General features: G+C 39.6%; 1 protein-coding gene across 1 annotated transcript; it reads left to right on the forward strand.

Moving 5' to 3' along the window:
- The first annotated feature begins 310 nt into the window (after positions 1-310).
- LOC143859221 (uncharacterized) lies at positions 311-2,068 on the forward strand. Its single transcript, XM_077369915.1, has 2 exons — positions 311-711; positions 1,013-2,068. The coding sequence occupies exons 1-2, from the start codon at positions 661-663 to the stop codon at positions 1,631-1,633; spliced, it is 672 nt and encodes a 223-aa protein (XP_077226030.1). The 5' UTR covers positions 311-660; the 3' UTR covers positions 1,634-2,068.
- The last annotated feature ends 676 nt before the right edge of the window (positions 2,069-2,744 follow it).

Genomic DNA, 2,744 nt, shown 5'->3' on the forward strand with positions numbered 1-2,744 from the left:
AATTGAAGTGGCTATGGCACGTGACAGTCGTGCATATACAGATGTTACCCACGTGAAAAAATGTAGTAGATATCCAATAAAGGCCCACAGAAGGTCCCACCATCTCTCTCTCTCTCTCTCTCTCTCTCTCTCTCTCTCTCTCTCTCGTTTTAGCCCAGTAATCAACAAGTGCCAAATGCCAACATACGGAAGGCAAGTAGGCAACCGTGGTACGCCTCCTGGTCCTTGTATCTTTGGACTCTACTCTTTTTTAATATTTCTTTAATTAATATATTAAGAAGTGAAATCATATACTTATTAGTATGTTTGAGGATGAGTATCTGTAAAGTGAATGGGAGTGAAAAAAAGAAAAATATAAGCATTGTTGTGTATTACTTCCCACGTGCTTCATTTCCCCTTGTGTTCATGTATCTTCTCCTTAATGCCTGAGTTTTTCTGCCAAACAAACATTCTCTTCTTCTCTTGTGGGTCTCTATAAAATCATGTGTAGGAGCAAAGCAGTGGGTGTTATCGATTGCAAGGCCAAGAGGCAGAGGGAAATTAAGATATAGAAATGTATTAGAATTTCCCCTTAATTTTATCCATATAACAAAGTTGAGTCGAGTTTAGATCTCTACATCTCGTCGTCCCTCCATCAATTAAGCTTGTCATTGGCATGAGATGGGTCTGAGTTCCAAACAGGTATCTGGCGAAAGGCTTGATTGGACCCAGGTACAGAAAACACTTTCTTTTATTTATAGCAATTTTTTTTAGCATCAAATTTTGTCTATTTAGCTTGATTTTGGTATCTTTAGAAAGGTTTTTTAATTACCTATCTAACGAGCCCAAGATCATGTAATTTGGACTTCAATTGATGAGCATTTTACGAATATGGCATATGTCTATTATGGGATTTCTCTTAATTTGTATTAATAGCACTCGTCCCTATTTCATCTTCTGCAATGCAATTGATTATATATATCATTAGAGCTAATGAATAAGGGTGGTGTTGGGTGTTGATTACATGGAATAGAAATTGTTGGTAGATGATGGAGGAGGTGTGGAAGCAAGAGTAGAGCAGGAATCAGGTGACCCATTGAGATGCCCAAGATGCGAATCTAGCAACACCAAGTTCTGTTACTACAACAACTACAATCGATCTCAGCCTCGTCATTTCTGCAAGGCTTGTAGGAGGCACTGGACCAAAGGTGGCACCCTTCGCAATGTCCCCATCGGTGGGGCCCGCAAGAACAAGCGCCTCAAGACCTCTTCCTCCACCACAACCACCATCTCCACTCCACGCCAGAGTAACACCCATATGGAAATTCAGCACCAACAATTGCCTCTTACCTTAGCTGATCAGAACCCACAACCATCACTGCAACATAATTATATCAATTCTCTCCCTCCAATGTCCCAAATCTCCTCCTTCAATACCATCTCTTCTTTAGAAATGTGCCCCAATCTCTTCAATAACGCTCTGTTAGACAGCAGAAATGACAAGCATGTCCAATTCAGCCGACAATTGTCTCCATGGACAAATCCCTCAGGCAATTTCTTCAGCTCCACAAGCTACTGGAATTGGGATGATCTCACCCTCTTCGCCTTGTCTGATGTTAAACCACCATTACAGGATCCTCCACAAGGAAAGTAGTCCCTCTCTCTACTGGACCTATGTTGTTAGTGTTGTTGGTTCTGTTGTTTATAGTGGTGTGATTGGTTAGGCTCTCTCTTTCACTATGTTTTAGAGGTGTGGACTGTTTGTGCAGACAGAAATCAATTGTCACTGTTTGAAGCTATGGATATTTAGTATTTGCTTCGGGTCTCCCACTTTCTCTCTCTATTATTCATAACTTGTTCTCTTAAATATAACAGACATTATGTCAAGATAGGCATAGGGTGGGTTCTAGTTTAGACACGAGGATAAGGATATGGGTAGGGTGTTTGTCTCTCCATCTCACTTTGCACAACTTGTTCGTTGATGGGATTTGATTCTTGTGCCTGTTTATATGTAAATATATGTACAGTGATTTCACTTTTTTTTACTACTGTTTCATTCCTCTTCCATGAACCATGTACGCCGAGTACAATGAATAAACTGCATATGGATGAGTGTACTGATACTATCAGACGCACTTGTATGAGAATTCCCATTAAATGCAGTTTTGGACCTATATATTGTTGTTAATGTGTGTGGCCCACATGGACCCACACACTTGTCATTTGAGTTCGAAATCCACAAGCAGTTCTCGAATTGAGAACAGAAATCTCATCAAGAACATGCAATTCTTGTAAGATTTTGAAACAAAGCTGCAATGAAATTCATCAACAGCAAAAGCACGATTCATGCACAGAAACTGTTCAGTTCTGCTTCCAATTCACTGAATTTTCTTCAAACTAGGGGCTGAATGTGGGAACATTCAGCTGAAGATACAGATCAAAGAGTCCTTGATGTTACAAGGAGAACCAAGAGACTTGCAAGTGAGGAGTTTGATTGTCAAACTCAGATTCTCCCTTGCACGAACTCAAGCACATAAAGGTCCTTCTAAAAGAGAAGATAACTCACCTTTACAACAAATCTCCATTCCCCAAATTCAATTCAAACAAATGAAAAACTGAATCTTAATGAGAGGGAAAGGCAATTTACATGCCTCACTCTTTACAAATGATATGCAAATGGAGATAAAAGCTAATCTAAATGAAAGGACAATTAGCCTTAGTATGAATGTGCAAGTGCACTTATTGATGCCTAATGCATAATTAAG

The sequence above is a fragment of the Tasmannia lanceolata genome, unplaced genomic scaffold, assembly GCF_043159265.1.
Source record: "Tasmannia lanceolata isolate RefF3 unplaced genomic scaffold, GAP_Taslan_0.1 ptg000029l, whole genome shotgun sequence".
Taxonomy (NCBI): Eukaryota; Viridiplantae; Streptophyta; class Magnoliopsida; order Canellales; family Winteraceae; genus Tasmannia; species Tasmannia lanceolata.